Source organism: Osmerus eperlanus, chromosome 1, assembly GCF_963692335.1.
Source record: "Osmerus eperlanus chromosome 1, fOsmEpe2.1, whole genome shotgun sequence".
Classification (NCBI taxonomy): domain Eukaryota; kingdom Metazoa; phylum Chordata; class Actinopteri; order Osmeriformes; family Osmeridae; genus Osmerus; species Osmerus eperlanus.
In genome coordinates, this window is record NC_085018.1 from 18,133,298 (window position 1) to 18,157,077 (window position 23,780).

The 23,780-nt window shown below is 46.5% G+C and overlaps 1 protein-coding gene across 1 annotated transcript; it reads right to left on the minus strand.

The window, feature by feature from the left end:
• Window positions 1-635: 635 nt before the first annotated feature.
• Window positions 636-23,594, minus strand: slc4a8 (solute carrier family 4 member 8). The gene is made up of 26 exons (XM_062466111.1): window positions 23,496-23,594; window positions 23,281-23,342; window positions 15,618-15,699; window positions 14,327-14,488; window positions 13,604-13,739; window positions 12,766-12,926; window positions 11,112-11,300; window positions 10,292-10,380; window positions 9,576-9,733; window positions 9,286-9,373; window positions 9,045-9,191; window positions 8,754-8,854; window positions 7,410-7,584; window positions 7,184-7,317; window positions 6,769-7,014; window positions 6,238-6,343; window positions 5,898-6,059; window positions 5,695-5,808; window positions 5,284-5,445; window positions 4,789-5,040; window positions 4,493-4,561; window positions 3,863-4,036; window positions 3,525-3,656; window positions 3,314-3,420; window positions 2,953-3,058; window positions 636-2,800 (listed from the first exon to the last, which is right to left on the minus strand). The coding sequence occupies exons 2-26, from the start codon at window positions 23,323-23,325 to the stop codon at window positions 2,795-2,797; spliced, it is 3,303 nt and encodes a 1,100-aa protein (XP_062322095.1). The 5' UTR covers window positions 23,326-23,342; window positions 23,496-23,594; the 3' UTR covers window positions 636-2,794.
• Window positions 23,595-23,780: the final 186 nt, after the last annotated feature.

Here is a 23,780-nt window from a genome sequence, read left to right on the forward strand (position 1 = left end):
AAAAGTGTAGTATGCACTTCAACTTTTACCAGTCTTTTAAAACATGAGTATCTGTACTTCTACTTGAGTGAAGGATGTGAGTTGGCTACTTTTGCCATCTCTGGATCTGCACAATATATAATATAGTGTCTAATTCTTACAAAAGTACACAACAGCACATAAACCAAGTATACTTTTAAATATGTGTGGTTTATTTCCATATTCAATAATCCAAAATTACATTACATACACATATAAAACATTCATAGTAATTGAGCTATATAGATGGAACATTCAATGGTTAAAGTGGTTATCTTTCTCCATATGGCTCCTTAAGTAGGAGTGTATTAGTAGTATTTCTCTCTCTAATCCCCTTCCTTCCTTCCTTCCTTCCTTACTTCCTTCCTTCCATCCCTTTCTCTTTCACTCTCTCTCTTTCTCTAAGAAGCACAACATCCGTCTTGCAGAAATTATATAGACAGTCTTACACACTGTACACTTTACTGTCAACCAGTCACTACAGGGAGGGCTGAGGAAAGGGAAGGTTAACACTACTGGATGCTTCGGTTTGTGGGCATGGATGTGAACAGTCCTCATGGGAAACAGTCATGGGCATCACTCTGTCAGGAAACCTAGATACCATTGAGAACCTGTAGCACAGATCCTGTAGCTGTTACATTTAACAAATGGAGCGCTGTATAGCATGGTCAACCCAATGCCTTTTTTACATGAACAGTCAATGTGGGAGCCTCTGGTCTATGGTCCTCTATGGCCTACCTTGGGCCTCAGTAGTGTTTACCGGTGAACCAGAGTCTGGGGTTGAAGAGGTTACAGCAACACTGACAGAACCACTGTGTACTGGACAAGGTCACAAATTCTTAAACACACACATTCAACAATACACCCTCACACACACAGTATGCTGCCAGTTCTTATGGAAATCTTACATTGAGCAATGTGTCAATCAACGTCAACAATTACATTGGTCATTACAAAGATTGCTTTGCTAAATTATTCAAGTCTTTTCTGAGAGCACATTAACTAGCAGTATTGGGAGTTATTCTGCAGGTTTATCGACTTGGTCCTGTACAGTTAACTTATTTGTTATTTACAGTTTGGTTGCAGTATTTTAATATTGTCAAAGCTGCTGTTGTATTTGTTTTGTCTATTGTCTTGTTCTTCAGCTTTTTACCAGGTATCTCAGGCAATACCTTATCAACATTATTCAGTTATAGTAGGGGTCCAAAGACAACAGAACACTTGTATAGAGGTACATCCAAATGCATCACAGGAACAGGGTACCAGACGTTACTGCTCTCAGTCAGAACAAACTCACTGGTGCCAGTGACTCGTTTAACAGCCATCCTACTACAGCAGCACTGCTCACCAAATGTCAAACCACTAGGCTGTTTGTGCGGGGTTACTTGTAACCAGCCTACCCGGCCCCACATCACAGACAGGACAGACGGGGACATGAGGACCATGACAGACATGGAAACATAAGGCAGTCGATCCTGGACTCAGGAAACATTGGAGGGATTCATGTGATGGTTTCATTCACATTTGGGTAACTATTGTGTACCAAGTGTTCTGCTAGCACTACTTTGTTACAATATATACAGTCCAGAAAGGAAAGTGACCGTGATATTCATATCTAAAATAAATCATCAGAACTTATTGTAAAACAGCAATATATTCTCTTACTACATTTTGTATAAAAAAACACTGATCATATATGTATATATACTTCTATGTGTATATATATATGTACTGTATCTACACAAAGTGCAACTACAACGTAAAGGCTTGTTATTCTAGAAGATTGTGCCGGAAGGACTCCTGTCTGGGCACTATCTGGGCTGACACCAGCTGAGACAGCTCACAGGTCTGAGGAACCTCCTTGCAGACGCAGGAGGTTAACCTATGACGGTAGCACGTGTCTAACGAGATGATCTGTCACAACGCAAAAGATGAACCTCAACATCCAAAAATTCTTTTTTGTTCTGTGATCTGGGGTCAGTTATTGCTAATGTTAAGCCTGTTTGGTTTTAGGATATATCACTCTCACACACACACACAAACACACACGCACACAAACACACACACTCAAAGACAAGGTTGTAGGTTTTACGAGTGTAGTGATCCTCTGGGCTTCCCTGACCTTGTACAACAGCTACAGTAGTATCAATACATTCACATACATCCCATACATTCTGAAGATGAGCAACTCATTACATGACCACAGATCATAAAGTATAATTCTTATAGAAATATTGTGATGGCACTCATTCAAGGTAGGTCATTATAGGTCTCTTTCATATTGCACAGAATGAACACAGACATTGTGCACAAAGATAGATCTCTATATTAGTGATCCAGTAATATTCATTCAAATCTAAAAATAATTTTACAAGACCACCACTGAGACCACAGTTATGGCACAGAAAAAAAGGTTATAATATATTAAAATAAGTGACTAACAGTGCTACTGGAAAATCCTGGATTGGAATACAAGGAGTATTCATTATACAGAACTAGCTAATGGGTGGGTGTGAGAAATTATTTTGCTCTAGAAGAGGGAGGATTTGTGTGTGAGGTTGTGCTGGGCAGGATGTGCAAGAGCAGCAACAGTGAGGTGTGCTGTGTTCGGAACTGGTAAAGTATTAAGTGGGTTCAGGAGGGAGTGTGCAGTACCACCGCTGGAACAGAAGGGGGCAGTGGTTTGAGTGTGTGGGTCACAGCCTCAGGAAGTGGGTGGGTCACAGCAGCCGTAGAGAACAGCTTCCACACTCACTGGTCTATGAACTCCAGATCGTCAATCCTGAAACACACACACAGGACGAGAGAGAGAGATGGACACAAACACACCAAATCAACGTTGAGTTGAGAAGAGCACGACAGCCCAGGAGAGGGGACAGAGGGAGAGCTGTGAGGAGGGCAACACGTCACGACATGGAAGGAGGAGGGCCTTGCCTTTTTAGCGGCCCCTGTGCGTGCGTCCTTTTGGTTGGAGCTGAGGGATTTCCACACGGTGGTTTTAGACATCTCATCAGAAATGTTTATATCAGAGGGGTCACACCTGGGGAGGGGGGGGGTCAGAAGGAGAAGGTATGGAAAAGGAGGGGGGAGGGGGGGGGGGGGTCTGGGATGTTAGTACTCAACAAGCAGTGCTCTTTAGAACCCACCAGGACGAAACATCACAGACAGACAGACAGACAGACAGACAGACTGACAGGATGACGCTACTTTGCTCTCAGTCTTACCTGCCATCATATTACCAATTAATTAATGTCAGTATATCTTGTGTGCATGCTGTGTGTGTGTGTGTATTTACCTGGGGTCATGTGTTGTCTTGGGAGATTGCAGGAGCTTGCTTTCCTCCATGGGGATCTGAATTACGGTCTTATCTTCTCCTGCTGTACCCAAGATCTCCTCTGACTCCTATATGAGACACACACACATACACACACACTCTCTCAAATTACATGTGTTGCTGGGTACCCCTTGCATGGTGAACACATTTCTAATTGCCGTAAGTGAAGCACCTCCTCGACGCTCTTGCAGGCATCATCCAGCCTCTTCTTCTTGCTCTCTGGCATGATATCATCCAGGTAGCTTAGCTCCCTCTTGGAGAAACACAGATCCAGCAGCTTGCGGATAAACACTAAAGCCAGCACCTACACGGACAAGGATAAGGATTATTCAACAAAGCATGGCTTCCCATTGAAAGAATGGCATTTCCTGCCATGTCTTTCAGCCAGACCACTCCCTAGCTACAATGTTGACACTATGTTGCCTAGCTGCAGTGGAGCGTGACACTGCTGCTCAGTGTTGGTGATACCATGACCACACGGGGAAGTGAGTGAGCGTCAGAGGGCCGTACCATCATGGGGAAGACGATGGCGGCGGGGGAGGTCTTGATGACCCACAGCAGCACCAGGCAGGTGAGCTGGGTCACAGTGAAGAGGTGCACCTTCCTCAGAGGGACGTGGCGCAGGTAGATGAAGTCTGGCTGGTGCTTGGGCGGCATGCCGAACAACAGGAGGCGGTCATACAGCTAAGGGAAACAAAAGAGGGAAGGAGAGAGACAGATGAAGACACGGCGGCTCATCCCATGGGAGATTCGGCACGTTTGAAAAACGAGTGGAATGACATTGAGAAAGACACGGGCAAGAGAGAACATTTCTATTTCTTTTTTATGTAATAAGGAGAAAGTGAGAGGTGATCCAAATGTAATAAAGAGAAGGTGAGAGAGTGAGAGTAAGGAGACAGCAGATAGCAGGGGACTTGGCCCACTTGAGCTTCTCCCCATAGAGGTTATAACCAGCTTGTAAGTAGGCCAGGAGACCCGAGACCTTAACCCTCACACTGACAGACTAACTACACACCAGAGATCAACTGGAAGTTTCCTTTTGACTGTAAACCAGAGTGTCCTAGTACCCAAAACAGTTGTGTGTTGGTGTGTAGTACATGGTACAGTATCCGCATGTGGGTGTGTGTTGGTGTGTAGTACCTGGATGCCCTTCAGTGAAGACGCTCCCATGTAAAGGAATACTCCATACAGGACTGGCATTGGGATGAACTGCAACACATGAAAGACACGCCCAGACTCAAACACACACCAAGACTGGCACAGAGTGAGTGTTTGTAGAAATGCTGCACCCCTGGGAACACCCGTGAGCAGTACATATGTCTGTGTATGAATCCGGACAGCGTGACAGAGTTTCTGACTACGTCCCACGAGCAGTGGGGATTGTTCTCAGTGAGGTTAGCGTAGACGTCTGAGCTGAGCCCAGCTCTCAGACGCACCTGCAGAGCCCCGGTCATGAACACGGAGCAGCCCATGAGCATGAAGATCATGAGGCCGGTGAAGCGCTGCTCTCGGATCCCCAGGAAGCGGGGCTGCTCGCCGGGGGCGGAGCTCTCCGACTCCAGCTTCAGGCTGTTGACGTGGGAGATGGAGAGGACGGTGGCCGCCACGAACCAGGGCAGGCCCATGATGGAGCACACAGCCAGCATCACTGCCACCATCAACAGATCCAGGTGGTAGCCACAGCCCTTCTGCAGGGGTGGACACACACACACACACATCTGAGACACACAGGCTCCAAAGAGGAGGAGTACAGTATTTGTCTCTCACTCAGAGAGAGGGGGCTGGTCAGGATTCGACAAGCAAATGAGACTGAATAATCAAATAGCCGAGCTCCTGTAACCAACCACATGCAATATTTGAAGTTGTACTGTATGAACGTTCTAGGTGAACATGACAGGCTGTGGTCCAGACGTCAGCAGCTAGTAGCTCACCAGCAGTTTGTGCTCCTTGCGGTTGATGATGACAGCAGTGATCTGCTGGTCCATGAAGATGAGGATGGTGCAGAGCAGGGCAGGGATGGCAGCAGCCAGGACCGTCCACCAGGGGTTCTCTCCTATGGGGCTGATCAGCCAGCCACGGTCGTTTCGCGTTGGCTGGTAGAACACACAAACACACACACATGCAGCACACATGGGGGAGAAGTTGAACGGACTATAATATGTTGATAATCATATTGTGGTGCACATATGATTCACAAAGTTCCCATTTTAGTTTTCCATCTTCTCAAAATGAAATATTACAGTAACGTATGTATTATACTGTATGTGCACTATTGGAGTCCCAGTAATGCTTCATCAGAGGATATATTACAGTTGCATTGAATGTAAATAAAGATGTCCTACCTGAAACTTGCTGGGCACCTGCAGCTTCTGAGTGGGCACTCCGATGCAGTAGTCCAGTAGGACCATGATCACAATGGTCAGGAAGACTGCAAAGTCACTGATCATCGACCTCACCTGAACAAAACAAAACAAATCTATGATATCAATAAATGATATTGCAGGGAAATATTGACTTTCTGACTAGTTGATATTGACAGTCATACTTTGGTTGGGAAGTAGCGGCTGGTCTTGAACTGCTTGAGGAAGCCGGACATCAAGAAGGTGGCAAAAAACAAAATGGCCGACCAGAAGAGCACGTCAGGGGTGTAGGGGCCGTGGTGGCCACACGCTGTGCCCACAAACTGGCCCTGCATGCTCATACACTCCTACATCAAACAAAGAAAGGACATTGATATGTCAAATCCTTAGACAAAAAACGACAAAAGTGTACATACTGTGTGTTCATAACGCTACATAAGATGATGTAATACTGTACTAATATTTAGATGTAATAATGTAACGTGAGACTCTTGTTTCTGTGTTAGTGTGAGTGTGTGTGGTTACCTTGACAGTGAGGTTAGCCCAGGGCACAGTGGAGGCTGTTATATTCCTCTTACTCCAAAGCTCCAGAGTGGCATTACTGGGCTCTCCAGGCTCTGCACACCGACAGCTACACACACACATGAACGTACGCACACACACACACGCACGCACACACACATACACACACACACACACACAAAGAAAGAAAGCCCAGGTACATCACAGAGTATTCAATGTGACAGAATCCCACACTGGCATAACCACAGGTATCAGGGCAGTAAGAGCAGCAAGTTCGGTACAGCTGTGGAATTGATGTCAGGATGAAGAGGACACAGAGACATAATCCCAGAGGGAAGCCTCATCTTTGAAGCACAGGCCAGTAAAAAGAGAGCTCTCAGGAGGATGGGGCATTGTAGTGGGAAGTTGTGAAGGATGGAGGAAGGCACACAGTTGTGTCTGGGCAAGCCTGAGCTTTATTTTTGCACACTTAATGATCTCCGCTCCTCATATAATTGGGTACAATCAACTTCAAGGGGCCGAGGTGGTGCTCACTAGGCCAGTGTGAGCTGGTCCAGGTTGCTGTGTGAGTTGATGGGGTAGAGCTCTCCCAGGTGGATCAGCTTCTCCAGCGCCTCGTAGATGAAGATGAGGCAGATGAGCGAGGCGAAGGCTTCCTCCGTGAAGCGCGTGATGTAGCACACCAGCGAGCTGGCGTCCGTGGCGACCAGGACCAGGCACAGGAAGGCCGTCCACAGGCCGATACACGTCCTCAGAGACAGGTAGGACAGGCCGTAGTCTCTGACATAGAGAAAGGGGGGAGAGAGACAGGCGAGAGAGGGGGGAGAAGAGCAGTCTTTCATATGTTTCATGAACAAAGGAATTTGATCCTACAAATCCAAGGCGTGAAGAACTACTATTGCAAAGTTCTGGATATCATGTGGAGTATGGGAACGCAGGAAGCACTGACTTGCAGAACTTGTAGAGGATCTTCTCAAAGACCAGCACAGGGCCTGTGCTCCCCAGGATGGTGAGGGGCTGACCCGCGAACAGGGAGTAGGCTACCCCTGTCATAGAAGCACCCAGCAGAGACTCGATGGCACTCTACAAACACACAGCAGGACAGATCCAGTATTATGTGTTGTACACATTCACAGTATCATAGTGTGTGTGTATGAGTGTGTGTGTGTGCTCACAATGCACCCATCGGTGGCCTCTCCGAGCAGTCCTCCGAAGGTGATGACCGGGGACATGCAGGCGCAGTAGAGGAACAGGAAGGAGGCGACACACTGCAGGTTAATGCCGTCTCTATAGTCACTCAGGTAGAACGGAGCCTTCCTCTTGATGTCCAGAATCAGACCTCCAAACAACCTAACCAGGAGGAGCGGCAGGGGTCATGACAGCCACAGGGCGTGTGTGGAGGAGAGAGCAGCAGGATGTGTAGAGGAGAGAGCAGCAGGGTGTGTAGAGGAGAGAGCATCAGGGTGTGTAGAGGAGAGAGCATCAGGGTGTGTAGAGGAGAGAGCATCAGGGTGTGTAGAGGAGAGAGCATCAGGGTGTGTAGAGGAGAGAGCAGCAGAGTGTGTAGAGGAGAGAGCAGCAGGGTGTGTAGAGGAGAGAGCAGCAGGGTGTGTAGAGGAGAGAGCAGCAGGGTGTGTAGAGGAGAGAGCATCAGGGTGTGTAGAGAAGAGAGCAGCAGGGTGTGTAGAGGAGAGATCAGCAGAGTGTGTGTAGAGGAGAGAGCAGCAGGGTGTGTAGAGGAGAGAGCAGCAGAGTGTGTGTAGAGGAGAGAGCAGCAGGGTGTGTAGAGGAGAGAGCAGCAGGGTGTGTAGAGGAGAGAGCAGCAGAGTGTGTGTAGAGGAGAGAGCAGCAGGGTGTGTAGAGGAGAGAGCAGCAGAGTGTGTGTAGAGGAGAGAGCAGCAGAGTGTGTAGAGGAGAGAGCATCAGGGTGTGTAGAGGAGAGAGCAGCAGGGTGTGTAGAGGACAGAGCAGCAGAGTGTGTGTAGAGGAGAGAGCAGCAGAGTGTGTGTAGAAGAGAGAGCAGCAGGGTGTGTAGAGGAGAGAGCAGCAGGGTGTGTAGAGGAGAGAGCAGCAGAGTGTGTAGAGGAGAGAGCAGCAGAGTGTGTAGAGGAGAGAGCAGCAGGGTGTGTAGAGGAGAGAGCAGCAGAGTGTGTAGAGGAGAGAGCAGCAGGGTGTGTAGAGGAGAGAGCAGCAGGGGGTGTGTAGAGGAGAGAGCAGCAGGGTGTGTAGAGGAGAGAGCAGCAGAGTGTGTAGAGGAGAGAGCAGCAGGGTGTGTAGAGGAGAGAGCAGCAGAGTGTATAGAGGAGAGAGCAGCAGGGTGTGTAGAGGAGAGAGCAGCAGAGTGTATAGAGGAGAGAGCAGCAGAGTGTATAGAGGAGAGAGCAGCAGAGTGTATAGAGGAGAGAGCAGCAGGGTGTGTAGAGGAGAGAGCAGCAGGGTGTATAGAGGAGAGAGCAGCAGTAAGCACCAGTTGAAAGTGAGCCTGTAAGGTCTGTGGTGATGCAGAGCGGCCATCTTACCTTCCTGTTCTCTGCAGCTCAGGACCGTGATCCTCAGCATGGAGCTCCTCCTCCACCACGCAGGTGGTGCCGTTGGGAACCCCCGGCATTTTCCTCTTCTCCTACACATGCACACATAAACACGCAGCCAAATCATTACATTACTACTTCTTTCAAATGCAACTGAAAGCAATGTATGAAGTCTGTATAACCTTTTTACACACTGTATTGTCAAGTCACATTTCAATCGGTGAGAGCAGTGAGTGTTCAGGACTCTGACATGTCATACAATGCCAAAGCTGTCAATGTCACCTGGGAGGGGACGTTCTTGGGGGGCTCGATGCGTATGGAGGGGTCCCACTCCCCAGGGGGCAGCACGGTCACCTGGTCCAGGAACTCGTCTATCCCAGCCAGCAGGTCCTCTCGGTCCTTGGCCTTGTAGGCCACGTCATGGAAGATCTACCATGGAAGCACAGCACTGCTTAGGAGAAGATCTGGTGGGACGGGGGAAATATGGACGGCGGGACTGAAGTCATGAGGGAGGGGCCCTTGCCTCGTCTGTCATGATGGTTGCCATGGAGCGGCCAATCTCGTGGTATTGCTGAGCTTTTCCATCCTGGCCCAGGAGGATGAACAGGAACCTTTCAGTATGGTCAGAATGACTAGAATCATACTCTGTAACTCCTCGTAATAACTATAATCAGCATTATGATGCATCAGGTAAAAGAACAGATTACATAAATCCATAAGCATGTACTATAGCGACTCACACGCCCCTTTGTTTCAGATTCCCCTCCCCCCGAGACACACACACAATCCGGTCTCTCTTCCTCCCTCCTGTACCTGGTAGGTATGGGGACCTCAGTGAGGCCAGTGAGCAGCACAGCGGGAGACAGGCGGACGAAGGCCACGATGGGTCTCTCCAGGAAGTCCAGCTCTCCCACCAGCACGTTAGAGGCCTCCGCTCCTGTGGGGATCTTCTTCATGAAGTGCATGTCCACCTGGCGAGAGAGGAAGGCTGACTTCCACTCACTGGGAACTCTTTCTAACACCACAGGATCCATGCGTGTTTTGCCAGATGTTTATTTCACACTGTCTGTTTCTGGTGGTGTGTGTGCATTGGTCTGTGTGTGTCAGTTATTTTGACTTTTATTTCCCTCAAAATCATAATGTTTCTATACTGTCTCAGGTCTGGGACCAGATGCGCCCTCTGGAGCTGCAGACTAAGCTATCTGATCTGGATGCAACCACAACCACCCACAAAAAAGTTTTCATTCATAATTATTTCAACTTCCATGTTCATTTCCCCTGCTGGACCCTAGGCGGTGATGAGTGACCCAGATGGTCTCTGGGTGGCGCTGCAGATGTGTTAGCCCTTCAGGCCCTTCAGGCCCTTCAGGCCCTCACCCCCTTCCCCCTCACACTGACACACACACAGTAGCCTGTCATGCTGTTGAAACGGACACACCAAGACCAGCACTAGTCTAGTGGATCATATGAAGGCTACTCCATGCAGGGTACAGATGGAGAGAAGTGTGTGTGAGGCCTGAGTAGGTTACCTTGCTAAGGTCTACCTGGGCACTGTCTGGGTTGGCCCCATTCTTCACCTCTACGCTGGTGGGAGGAGGCTGGGGAGAGACAGCAGGACCTGTGGATGAGGGGAGGGTGTGTATGTGTGTTTTGTGTGTGTGTGTAGGGGAGGGTGTGTATGTGTGTGAGTGTAGGGGAGGGTGTGTACATGTATGAGTGTGTGTGTGTGTGTGTGTGTAGGGGAGGGTGTGTATGTGTGTGAGTGTAGGGGAGGGTGTGTACATGTATGAGTGTGTGTGTGTGTGTGTGTAGGGGAGGGTGTGTATGTGTGTGAGTGTAGGGGAGGGTGTGTACATGTATGAGTGTGTGTGTGTGTGTGTGTAGGGGAGGGTGTGTATGTGTGTGTGTAGGGGAGGGTGTGTATGTGTGTGAGTGTGTGTGTGTAGGGGAGGGTGTGTATGTGTATGAGTGTGTGTGTTTGTGTAGCGGAGGGTGTGTATGTGTGTGTGTAGGGGAGGGGTTGGGAGGGTGGTCGGGGTGAGTACAGCAGACTCAGTACATTTCCTCTGCACAGTTGGTCCACTGCCAAGAGACTGAAACAATCCATAAAATGCTGCAATCTTTATTCTGTCAATACAGTCCATGGTGGGAACAATTAAATAGATTTGAGGTCGACGGGCCAGCTACAGTGCCCATGTGACATTTCTGTTAGGTGTTCTCTGATCCTCTGTCTGTCACCCTTTAGGGTCTGCCTGTCTCTATCTCTCTGTCACACCTATTCCCGATCCTGTCAGCTGGGTTAAGGTTAAGGTTAGGTTCGCCACCCCTCCCCCACATCTCTCTACCTACCAGCCTTGTCCATGTTGTGGGGCTCTGACTGCTTGCGGCCAGCATCGGCGAAGGAGCGCACCATGGGGATCAGGTTGTTCCTCTTCTTCTCGTTCTGGTGGTGGTGCCTCTTCAGGAGCGCCTCGCGCACCTTCACACGCACACTGTCGTCCAGCTCGTGGGACGCCTCCTGGTGGTCCAACACCATGTCTGCAGCACCAGGACATGCCACTCATCAAGTCTCATGCTCCACCATTCAGTAGAAACTGTCCCCGGGCGGGCACGTCACCCTCCTGTTCAAACTGGCAAATCTCTAACAAGGGCTACTACTCTACTCAGTAACTCAATCGTATGTCATGTGTTAAGACAGCGGAATGTGTCAATACACCTTGGGAAGCGTGCCGAAGGAAATGCCTCCACAGATGGTGTGTGTCCTTGGTGATTTGCAGGATGCTTGTGTGTGTGTGTGTGTGTGTGAATATGTGCATGTGTTTGAGTGTGAGTGATTTAACCAAAGACATTTTCTGTGATAAAAATCCCTCCATATTTCTTCTGCATTCACTCCCCCGCCTTTCCGTCCTCCTGTCATCCCAAGGCTGAACCTGCTGAGTCAGGAGTGAATCACTGCTCCTTGCTCCCTTTCTCATGCCCCATATCTCCATCATTCCTCCTTAATCAATAACACTCCCTTTCACCTTGGCCGTAATATACACACACACACACACACATACTATGGGGCTGGCTGTAATTCTGAGCACACCTGAAGGCCATTGAGTACATTTCCAATTCCAGTCTCAACTGCTCTGCTAACATAAGCAAGGACACAGACAGGAAGATGAAGTGAAGCAGTCCTCCGCAGTGTCTCATCCCCTTCGAATGGAAACGTCATACCTACTTCAACTTTACATCTGCTCGTCATTGCCTCGTTTGTCTCTTATTTGATTCGATTTCAACTTTGGCTTCTCTCTCTCTCTACCTCCTTGTCTATCCCCTTGTCTAGGCCTCGGCCTCTCTCTAATCCCTCGTGAAGAGAGTGGACGTGACAGGTGCGGGTGGCAGGTGTCACATGGAGAGGAGGAAGAGAGGAGAGGGATGAGGGAGGAGAGTCAGCCCTTCAGTCTGTGCACCTGTCTGTCACCTTTAGTCCACCTGTTTAACCATCAGGAAGGTCAGACTGACTGACAGGCGGAACTGTGTGTGTGTGTGTGTGTGTGTAGAGACAGCAACAGTTTACTTCTCCAGTCCACCAGGGAGTTTGTGTATTGTCTTCTGAAGATGCTTTGAAAAGCCACAGTAGCAGTGAGTCACCATAGAGTAACACACCTGATGCAGGCAGTGGGGTACTGATTTTCTGAAAGCTTGTGGGTTTAGATTAGGTATTGTACTAGTTGGTATGTCTTATCTTGTAATAAGATGTGCTGGATGAATCTTGTTAGCGGCGGTAGTTTTAGTTGCTGTGGTCATTTGAATTTCCCTCCATTTTCGAAACCGAAGTTTTTAATAATTTTTAAAGGGCTTTTGGGCTGTGGCAGAGTATTACAATTTTCACATGGGCATATAACATATCTCCACATTTTCCAATACTGTATAACACTATGATTATTGATGATATCTGATTATGATTTGAACATTTCCAGTGTATGTTAAGTGTGCACTCAGTGTGTGTGCGACTGACCTGCGATCTCCTCGATGCTGTTGGCGTGCATGTCCAGCAACACACTCCCGTTGATGAGACAGCTCCTCAGCTCAAACAGGCTGTGAAGGGAGAGGGTGGCCACATAGGGCTTACTCCAGCGCTCCCCCCCGTCCTCCACATCCTCCTCAAACTTCAGCCACCTGGAGGGGGGCAGGGGACGGGGCAGGGGACGGGGCAGGGGACAGGGGATGGAGCAGGGGACGGGGCAGGGGACAGGGGACGGGGCAGGGGATGGAGCAGGGGGCAGGGGACGGGGCAGGGGACAGGGGATGGAGCAGGGGACGGGGCAGGGGACAGGGGACGGGGCAGGGGATGGAGCAGGGGACGGGGCAGGGGAAGAGGCAGGGGACGAGGCAAGGGATGAGGCAGGGGGACGGGGCAGGGGACAGGGGACGGGGCAGGGAATGGAGCAGGGGACGGGGCAGGGGAAGAGGCAGGGGACGAGAAAAGGGATGAGACAGGGGGACAGGGCAGGGGACAGGGGAAGGGGCAGGGGATGGAGCAGGGGACGGGGCAGGGGAAGAGGCAGGGGACGAGAAAAGGGATGAGGCAGGGGGACGGGGCAGGGGATGAGGCAGGGGATGAGGCAGGGGGACGGGGCAGGGGATGGGGCGGGGCAGGGGACGGGGCAGGGGAACAGTAGTGAGAGATGAGCACAAAGATTCACAAATAACCAAGAAAGAATGTCCTACAGTTTCAGAAGCAAAAAGAAGAACGGGGATGCATGACACGGTATTTCAGAGATGCAGATGTTAAACCCTCACTGCAGGGTGCTGGATGCATGAGCGCCCAGCTGGGAGAGCCAGCAGTGTCTGACCTGGCTGTCTCCTTCCACTCAGCATCTTTGCCCTCCTTCACACAGATCTCATCCAGCTCTGTGAACAGCTCGTGGGTCACATGCTCTGCGTCCTCCTCTGTCCCCAGGATGAACTGCACCCTCTGAGAGGGCGTGTCTGGGGAGAGATGGAGGAGAAGAAGGAGAGGCCGGTGGGAGGGAAGGAAAGAGGAGAATGGCAGGGAGGTTATGTTGTGGGAGAACGAGAATCATTGTATAAATATCAATAAAGTCTTACAGGTTTTTACTGACTTGTTTGATGGAAAAAGTATTGATCGTTAGCTTCACTGTTGTTGATTGGCTGGTGACAGACGGTGTACTTAATATTTTTTTCCCATTGACAAATCTCGGTCATACACACACACACACAAACAGTCACACATACTGTGTGTTTGAGTGACTTCCTGCTCTGGGAGGCTAATTAGCGGGGTTGTCAATTGAAGCCTGCAGGGCTGGCTGCATGTGTGTGTGAAATGGATGGATGGATTCGAGCCACTGCCCTGGCCTGAGGCTGCATCGACACAGTGCACAACCACTGCCCTCTATCATAACTGAAACATGGACTTACAGTTTAGGCTAGCCTGCACATACGCATGACCAAACACATTTTTCTAGAAATGTTCAAGACATAAAACGCAGTCCTTCAATAGTCCCTTTCACAGAGTGATTCATTGTGCTATTGTATTTATGAGTTCTATGTTCTACCATGAGAAGACGAGAGTCCTTCTCCCTCCGCCTCCTGCGGCTGGCTGGGAGTGCTGCTGGTCCGCCTCTCTTTCTTGCGGTGGCGCGAGCTGTGGGGCCGGTGGTGGCGGTGACTCTGCCTGCCCATGGGCATATGCACCCCCACAAACAGAGTCCTGTGGCCTGGGCCAGAATAAAGTAGAAAGGGAAGAGAGGAGAACTTCTACTGATGAATTATTCTAAAAAACATGTTTACCTTGAACACATATCCGTTTCTTTTTTTATTCATGGAGAGTGACAGAGAGAGAGAGAGAGAGAGAGAGAGAGAGAGAGAGAGAGAGAGAGGTGAGAGAGGGGGGAAGGATGGAGGGAGAGAAATAAAGCATGGGATTAAGGCATAGGAATAGGAGGAAGGAGCAGAGCAGTGTGGAATGTGAGGGGTTTATGGGTCTAGTCCTTACATCAGTACATCACAGTGAGGGAGCAGTAGAGAGGGAGGACAGAGCAATGGCCAAGAAAAAGCATTTAGGATCCTGTATGTCTGATACATTTAGAGATAGCACCGAGAGAAAACAGCATGTGTACAAATAACATTTACATTTCAAAAATACAACCACCAGTAAAGCAGCCGACCCTGTTACAGTAATCTAGCCAATATCTGTTAGGCAAACATTTATGAATTAAACATATTGCACCAGGGCTTCGGCAGACACATGTTGCAAAGTTGTGTGTGTGTGTGTGTGTGTAGTGTGTGTGTGTGTGGCATGTGTCTGTGTGAGAAAGTGTTTGTGTATGAATGAAAGTGGTGTGCCTGTGTGTGAATTAGGAAGTGTTCACTGAATTACAGTGACCAGACAGCTGCTGACAATAACAAAAGCAGACCAAATCTTCTGACAGTATATTTGGGCAGGGGAGAAACCAGAACTACTGTGCTGGATGCACACCAGCCAGACCATTCATCTATGGGTAGTGGGAATATGTGCTACTAGTGTGTGTGTGTGTGTGTGTGTGTGTGTGTGTGTGCTCTCCCTCAGCGATGACAGATTAGGCCCCCACTGGTATTCTCAAGTGTACCTGCAAGATGCATTATTAATCAAACACTCCATGAATGACATGGGCACTTTCTAGATCACAAAGGTGGTCTTGAATGCTGTATAGCCTCATGAAAGATGCAACAACACAAACATGAGCTCGCCTGTCTGGCTGGACACACACTCACAGAGAAAGAAAGAGAGAGAGACAGAGAGAGAGAGATTTATTAACTTATTAAGGAGACAAAGCTGGTCTGTGAGGTCAGGTTTCTGGTACTCACCCTCCAGCTCTTCCTTCTCATAGTGGATGTTGAGGACTGAGCTGGTCCCCCCCTGGTCTACCACCACCTCCTCATCAGGTCTCTGAAGAAGCCACACACACAGACAAGAAAGAAATGGCTCAAACCCAACCGTGAAAATACGGATATTATATGGATATATATATATATATATGCGTGTATTACATGTTGTTTTACAGTCCTCCTCACAAACACGCACACACATACGGCAGGCACAGCCAGCCATGATGAAGAGCTATGTTCTGTAGAAGGTCATTATGACCAGAGAAAACCACTCTAGGAAGTTATTAAGAGCCTGGAACCAGAAACCCATAATTGAGATCCTATTATGGAAAGGCATCAAAGCCTTCATACTGGGCAGCACTGAGAAAGAGAGACACACACAGAAAGTGCAAATCAGAGATAATGCAAATCTAGGCTAGTCTATGGCTACAATTCATACCAGTGAGAGATGGACTTATTACAGACAAACTAGTCTCAGACACCAAGGGAATCATAAGAAAAAAACACACTCTCAAGTGGCAATCAATTTGATGTTTTCCGTACTTCTCTTTAAGAGTGTAACTAATAGAATGAGTGAGAGAGACAGAGCGAGAATAAGACAGAGACAGAGTATAGTTCAGCTCTAGAGGAGTCATGGGTATTCTGAAGTTTCCCCCCCATGATGACATACACAGTACAGTAGGCTGTGGGCGGTGGATGTGGGCGGTCTGCGCGGCACACAGGAGACTAACAAACACATCTGTCTCCCAGGAGTTGCACTGATCTCTATCTAGTCATTACGATTCCTGTTCTATCCATTTTATAGCACCCTTTATTTTTCCAATAATGTATTCAATCCAGTCTACAGTAGCAAATTGCACTAGATATTATTGATATTTTAATCACCATGATTCAGTGCTCTGCCATCAGTGTTCAACCTCATGTAGAGGGGTTTATGTGATAATCTGGTATGCTACGATGCACTATTAGCTCAGTTGCAATAGCTGGGTGGTGAATTGTGTAGGTGCGGGTCTGTCATGACTATGCTTTCATACTACCCGCTCCTCTCCCATAGTAATGCAACCTTTGACAGACCTGTGGCAGTACACACACACACTGAGGTGTAAATAAAGCTCTCATGAATATGGATGCTTCCTCCTACTCTACATGGAGACAAGTGTGTTAACATGTGCTCAGAGCTAGCATTCAGAGGACCAAGGGGGGCAGTATGTATACCATGTGTCTGTGTGTGTGATAAGAGAGAAAAACAAGGCATAAGGGTGTTAGTAAGGAGAAGTGTGTGTAAAGTGAGTACTATGTTGGAACTATGGGTTTGGGTCAGGAATCAAGGTTACGTAGTCTATTTAAGTTATATTTGCAGAAAATATTTAGGTTGAGCCAACTCTTTTTGACTGGCCAGCCAGTGAAATGACCCCATCCGGTTATTATTGGACAATCCCATGTCAATACTATTGACCGAGACCAAAGCACTATGAACAACACACACAAGCACAAAAGGCCACAATAAGCTACAATCAGATAAGAGAGTCATGCAGTGGCGGCTGGTGAAAATTATTCTAGGTGGGACTGTGAAATATTCTGTCAATTCAGTAACCATCCTAATACAAATGAACACAAACTGCAGGATACAAGTGCTCTGAGAAATAGTAATTATTTAATTAATGCACACAGCTATAGGCAAATGTCCACATTTGTGGACAATAAATATCATTACACTCAGTTCAGAAATATTGAAAACCAGACTTCTGGGCACTTGAGCCACTCTCCCTGGTATTATTAGGAAACACAACACAACTATTACTGTAAGACTAAATATTAAGGATGTATAGATTCATTTAACACAATCAATTATCTTTGATAGAACGTGCCTGTTCTTATCCACTTCTTCGTTGTGTTTCCTCATCCCAATCCGGTGACCTTCGTCCAGTTGCGTAGCGATATTGTCTCTGCCTAGCATGGCTAGCTTGATTGTATTCTCCATGTGTGCCTTTGTACATTTGTGTCTTTTTATTTCATCAGATAAATGTTTCATGTCCTTAACTCCTGTAACAGTCCATGCTGTATCTGTTCCAAATGTTTAAAAAAGCAAGCACGGGAAGCAAAATAAGGCATTGACATGACTACATCCAGCTAGCCAGGCCTTTCTGTTGTACCATTTGCCGAAGAAACCTCTCGTGTATGATTTAGCTCTACCCTTTTCGCTCGCCTGTTGAGTAATTTTGATGTCAGTTTGATCTGGGCCAAGCTCTTTTATTAGTATTTTCTCCACTAAAGTTCTCCTCTCAAAAGGATTCTGGAGAATATATCTGACAGAATTTGAGAACGGCTGAAGTTCGGTGTATTGAGTGATTCATTTTCAATAACGTAAAGTAGGCCCTACAGTTGCATAATCATGTGTGTGTGTGTGTGTGTGTGTGTGCGAGTGTGTGTGTGTGATTTCCAGAGGCACCTTAGATCCTAAATCATGGACATAAACTAATCAGGATCTCTCTGACAGCCTTGATGGATCACAGTAACTCTGCAGCCAGGCCAGCCCTTCAGCATCTGGCATGGCATACAGTATGTTTGTGCTTCCTCTTTAAATGTGTCTGCGTGTGTGGGCTCATTTCAACAACTCCAACACAATGTGTATTGTATCGGAATACAGGATTCTCATAGATTTTGCTAGTTTCACGGGCTGGCCCGATAAACATCAGTAATGTACAGTCATTTGACTCGCTAGGAAAAGGACTTCAGAATAAATCCTGTACCACACATCTTTTTTGAGTTATGAACTGGGATGAAAGGGAACTTTGTATGACGAAGAGCAAATTAATGCAGAAATTCATTTTTGGGTGACCCGATATTGCATTCAAATTCAGACCTCATTAAATCCTCATGCGGGGGTGCTGCATTTTCCTCACACTTTGAACGGTCTGTCACAAAAATCTCTCTCTGCCCTTGTACTTCCACCTCAGGCAGCCTGCATGCAGCTGTGGTTTGGTGAATTATGGCTGCTGTTCAATCTCTGGCCTGGGTTGTATGCTGGATAATCAGCTGCACTAGGACTGGATCCTGTGCTGGACAGCAACACACAGACGCATACACCCAGAGAACAAGCTACTAAAAGCTTTTAGTCACAGAAAAAAAGACCATTAGATCTCATCAATTTCTTCGATTCTGTTGAGTGCAAATGAAGGGGAAGAGTATGAGAATGGATCAGTGTCCTTTTAGGGTGGCAGGGGACCAGGGAGGGAACCAGGAATCTGGGTACAGGATACATATTAGAGACTAGGATGACACAATATTGACATTACAGAACCTCAATGGTGCACTCATAAATGAACACAGATATCAGATGCCTGTATATCCTAGTCTGACAAGTGTGGGTTTGGCCACAGCTCATTAACGTTACTGGCTAAACAGCATGCTCACTGTATTTGCTGTCATTCAGTTATTTGCTAAGAGGGTAATGGGTTAACCTCTAGTGTCTTTTTATGAGGCCAAACTAATTAAAGAAAAGCCCAAAGGGAACCTGAGGTGCAACTTGCTTACTTGCATCACCTAGGTGCTGAAATTGAATGCATGTGATTTAAATGTTTTTCAAATGCACAGAAATCTTTCATGGCTTCCTGTAGTAAACATATTACAATCCAATATTCAGATTTTCTTCAGGAATGTCCTAAATGACAAAAAACAAAAGTATTTTTCCGAACATGTTATGTACATCAGAAGCAAACATTACCATCTGACCAGACAGTCTAGTCTAGGTTATCTCAAAGACAAATCTCCTTAAATCTACTGTCATTTACAGAGCCATTACTGAATGGAATTCTTTTCCAGATCACATTATTAAAACAAATGCCAGTGCCATTTTCAAGAAAACAATCCCAAAAATAAGTTATGGAATTAAATGACTGACAAAACAGTGGATGATTCATCTTGTTTCCTAATGTATTTATTTTTATAAATTTTTCTTTTGGGTTTTATTTTTGGATCTTTGTCAAGCATATGTCGACTGAATGAATAATTGTATATATTTGGAAGTTAAAGGTATGTTTTTTGTATTGGACCCCAGGAAGACAGTCAGCAAATGGGGATCCTAATAAATAACAAAATACAACACACCCTAACCTCCACCTCACCCCCCAAGGCCCATCACAGCTGCAGCACCTAAGGGAGCATGACTACATAGACAATTTCCACGCATCTTATAACACCACGTCCCGCTGCTCCAAGCAATTAAATGGTTTGCTGTCCTTGAGTTTCTAACGCGCTAACTGCTGCTGGTAGTCACATGCCGCAAACACACGCCAACACACACAAACACACACTCCCTCATTATTTAATAATGCATATCAAGGCTAGGACAACAGCATTTTCTCTAACCTATTGTAGCTGTGGTCTTGAGGCACTGACTAACAGGACAGCTATGTCTCAAGGATCTTGAATCTTTGATCACTATTGTAAACTTATGATGCAGAACGTAATGTCTAAGGATTAAATAAATGAATTTCATTTTTTTGAATAAATCTGTTATATGACTAAATATGATGAGTGGGTTCCTTTTGTGAGGATGTCTGTCATTTCCATATTATATGTTGACATTTGATATGTAAATTAAGGCTGGATGCATTATGAAATGCAAATATTAAGATTATGCAATATGAAACAATGCTGCCCAATACATGTGGGCTGGACACCAAGGCACGGCAATCATCAAGTTGATCGATGCCAAATTCAACCCAAACCAAGGGAGGGGATATTAATTTGTGGCGGACAAAAAGTGATTCCTCTGGGAAAGGATGAGGCAGCATGATGTATCTAACGAGGCCTGAGATAAAGAGAGGATGACTGCCAGCACCCATTAGAGCCTCCCAGCCTCATCTGCTCTACTGACTCTACTTCCCTCCCCTTCAGTATCAGGGCAGACATATACACACACACACACACACACACCAAAGTAAGTGAAACTAAATACAAAGATTACAATACCCTAATGAGTAGAGACAAATCTGCTACAACCCTGTTGAGCATCATCACACATCAGGAACAACCAGGTCTCAGGAATGTTTAAAATTGCAATTACCTATCTTACAGTACACCTATTATACTCATCTATACTCTTCAATGTTTGTATTATACTACTATACTTCCGTGCCCACTTCTCTCATCTCATTTCCCTATTCCTTTCCTTCTTCTGCTATTCTTCCTCTTTACATTCCCGCCCTCCCTTTCCTCTGCTCCCTCTTCTGTCCCTACAGCAGCACACTGAGCTGACAGCAGTGTTACAGATCCTGACTCAGACAACTGGGCCTGTCACTTCCAGGCTGGCTTGTGTGTGTGAGGGGCCGCAGGGGCACCCAGCTGGCTGCTGCTACTGCTATTATTACTGCTACTGCTGCTGCTACTGCTATTATTACTGCTACTGTTGCTGCTGCTACTGCTGCTGCTATTGTTACTGCTACTGTTGCTGCTGCTACTGCTGCTGCTATTGTTACTGCTACTGTTGCTGCTGCTACTGCTGCTGCTATTGTTACTGCTACTGTTGCTGCTGCTACTACTGCTGCTATTGTTACTGTTGCTGCTGCTGTTAATGTTGCTGTTACTGTTGCTGCTGCTGCTGCTGCTGCTGCTACTGTTAATGTTGCTGCTGCTGTTACTGTTGCTGTTACTGTTGCTGCTGCTGTTGCTGCTGTTCCTGTTGCTGCTGCTGTTACTGTTGCTGCTGCTGTTACTGTTGCTGCTGCTGCTGTTACTGCTGATGCTACTGTTCCTGCTGCTGTTCCTGTTGATGCTGCTGTTACTGTTGCTGCTACTGAGACTACTACTGCTTCTGCTGCTGATATTACTGCTACTGCTGCTTCTGCTTAACAAAGTTTAGGCAATGGAGGAGTGGGTACATATTAGAGAAACATTTTGGTCTCTATATTGTTCTCTCTTTCGCTCTCACTTTGCCCCCAACTAACCTATTTTTGTTGATTCGTTGGCTGTTTTCATGATAGAATTGTACTGCAGTTTTGCTTGTTTACCACGCTTCTCCACAGACACAGGCACTTTCTGAACATTGCTTGCCATGTGTTTATTATCAATTAGATGCCCATTTACAAAACACAAGGTTTTACCTTGGTCAATATTGGGTCACCTCTGTAACATTCAGGCTAAACCTAATAGTAGACAAAAAGCTCTGGGACAATACAGGGACTAGGTGTCAGAGAGCAAGAGGGGTGATACAGTACATCCATGCCTTTAATATTGTCCCTCTGTCTAAATTCATTGCCGCTCTCCCAGGACACCACATACTGTCCTTTCTGGTCAGTCTGACTTTAATCGAGTCTCCGCGTCAATTTAAACAAACATTATCATAACAAGAATATCATACAAGCAGGTTAACCTCACAAATAAAATAAGATCACGTGGATGGTAAGACATCCTGTTTAGGAAGGACGCTCCTTGATCTATCAGCAAACATATTTTACATTGACCACTTAAATTGGATCTGTTCCCAATTTCGCGTCAGCAACAAGCACGTAAACATAGCCTACTGTATGTTAGTGCCATCCATGTTATATGTGCAGTACTTAATTACTGGTAACACGTTACTGATCCTGTGTTTTCATCACCTTCTCCTGACTTCAAGCTTAAGTGTGTTCTTCTACAGCATTTCTTGCTCCGAACTGCGTATCTTGTCAGGTGACCACGCTCAGATTGATCCCGTATTGAAACACGAGGCTATATTTTTCATGTTAATGCATAAGCGACATTTAGTGAATGTCGCCATCTCCATAGTTAAAAAAATCACAACGACAAAGGGTCTTTATTTGACCATTGTAACTGCGAAATCGCGGTGTTTAATGGAATCAGGATGGCGCCAAGGTCATTTGAGGGTAATTGAGAACATTTTGTAAACAAGTGTTATCAGACCAAATTAATTTATACATGAACTTGATAATGCTACAACATATTGCTGTACTGTTAAATATAACATTGAAAACAAGCACGTTGACATTAAATTCTGCCTTTTCTGTTTATATTTATTAATACAGACCTCAGTCAATTATAGCTTGTAGACTCCGCTAAACGAAAACAACGATGTTGTCTATTAGTGATACTCAAAATATTTCCCAGGTAACGTGGCTATTCACTTATTCCTTGTGTCCTGTAACATGCATGACATCCCTAAACATGCATGACAGCATTGAACTCCTAATTTCTACACTTGTTTACAGCTGTATAGTACAGTTCTCCACTGAGGATTCCACACGTGCTTACCTTTTAGAATAACACTACACCGGGCAAACTGTATCCCGTGGATCAATATGAGGTGGTATTTGTTGACAAATCTTATTCATACCAAAAAATCTGTCTGTTGAACCATCATGACAAATTAACATGGCAGGAATATCATATTCATGATTTCGTAGTAGGCTATGCTACAATTGGTACATGGACATTGGAAACTTTATAAACCGCGTGTGGGAAATGAAGATAATAATTGTGACCATTTTAGAATAAACCTTCAGGATTTAAAATAGCTAAATATTAGGTTTAGGCTGGCAGGTAGGCTACTTTTAATTACATCACCAAGCATTCATGTGTTTAGCTCTTAAGCTCTCTTAGGCTCTAATAGCCGTGGCTAAGTTCCGATGAGTAAACACCCTACCTGGTAGCTTAGCATGCTTTCGGGGTCGTTGATTCCGGCAGGCATCACAGGTGCCGTTTGACCTGTTCACAGAGTCAAAAGGTAAGGCTTGTAGCCAAGACGGCTGCAAGGTGCTCACTCTAGCTTGGTTGTCAGAAAGCTGTTTATGAAGCTGTCATGCATTGGAAACAGTTCTTGTAGATTCTCTCAGCCACATGTCAAAAAACCTTTCCAACCGAATTCAAGAATCCTCGTGTTCCGTTATGGTAGCTTCAAGTCCCGATCCGCGCGCTCTTCATGCTCTCCTCTCTTTTTTGGTCCTAGTTGAGGAGAGCTGGTCTGGATGCTGCAAGCATCACGCCTCTCTCAACCAATAGGAATACAAGACAGACTGGATTGCGACGCATTGCTGTTGCTGAACTGATAATATAGAATTATCAACAGTATAGACTAGTATAATGGCATTCTAACAGAAGCATGATATCAGCTAATTTACCTGTTAACACTAGGGAATAGGGTTA

Excerpts from the sequence above, each read along its gene's own strand:
- slc4a8 (XM_062466111.1), bottom strand. The coding sequence starts at position 23,325 with ATGCCTGCCGGAATCAACGACCCCGAAAGCATGCTAAGCTACCAG. Across the intron at positions 13,740-14,326 it reads AGGACTCTCGTCTTCTCATG|ACACGCCCTCTCAGAGGGTG; the intron begins GTAGAACATAGA and ends ATCTCTCCCCAG. Across the intron at positions 4,037-4,492 it reads CTTCACTGAAGGGCATCCAG|CTGTATGACCGCCTCCTGTT; the intron begins GTACTACACACC and ends TGTTTCCCTTAG.